The sequence below is a fragment of the Etheostoma spectabile genome, chromosome 16 (genome assembly GCF_008692095.1).
Source record: "Etheostoma spectabile isolate EspeVRDwgs_2016 chromosome 16, UIUC_Espe_1.0, whole genome shotgun sequence".
Lineage (NCBI taxonomy): Eukaryota > Metazoa > Chordata > Actinopteri > Perciformes > Percidae > Etheostoma > Etheostoma spectabile.
Window position 1 is genome coordinate 21,588,209 of NC_045748.1, and position 673 is coordinate 21,588,881.

At 42.5% G+C, this 673-nt stretch overlaps 1 protein-coding gene across 4 annotated transcripts in view; it reads right to left on the minus strand.

Annotated features, from left to right (window-relative positions):
* Window positions 1-673, minus strand: part of rab27b (RAB27B, member RAS oncogene family) — a gene marked incomplete at its 3' end in the record, with an annotated part of 70,012 nt that continues 69,339 nt past the window's right edge. For all 4 annotated transcript variants that reach the window (XM_032539445.1, XM_032539443.1, XM_032539446.1 and 1 more), the window contains 1 exon segment: window positions 1-314. In XM_032539445.1, the coding sequence (XP_032395336.1) occupies window positions 128-314 (187 nt within the window).

Genomic DNA, 673 nt, shown 5'->3' on the forward strand with positions numbered 1-673 from the left:
GAAAGAACAGGAGAAGATGAAGACACATGCAATCAAAGATGACGGAGAAGGTAAAAGAAGGAGGGAATGATGCGAGTAGAAGGGACAGACGGACAGTGGAGCGCCGACTGCTCGTTTCCTTCTTCATCTAGCATGCGCATTTCTTCTCATTGGGCTGCGCGTCGGCGAGCTTTGTTGTCCCGTTCCCGTTGGCCGGCTCAGCGGGCGGTTTGTCGACGCACTGCTCCATCCTCTTCATGACCAGGTCCAGCAGAGTGATGACCGCCTTGTCCACCTCCGCTCCGGTCGCTGCACTCGTCTCAAAGTACGGAATCCTGGGGCCAGCAAGAACACAAGAAGTACTTTTAGGACCTTTTAAAAAGGATTCCCATCCGTTTTTGATTGATTTCAAATGGTTATATGGAAGCCCACAAGGGACTTTATACTTTCTTTTATTTAACCCTTGTGTTGTCTTCCCATCAAAAATTGAAAATCAACACTTTTATTGACGCTTTTCATCAATGTATTTTCCTTTTTCTTACCTTTTTGTCCCTATTTTCAATGTTTGTCACTTTTTTTTACGTAACACTAACTTTTTAACTTTAGTTTTACAGTTATTTTTGGGAAGTTTTGGTCAATTAACCTCATTTGTAGGAAATTATACCTAATGTTTGAGTTAGAAAAGCAGAAATTA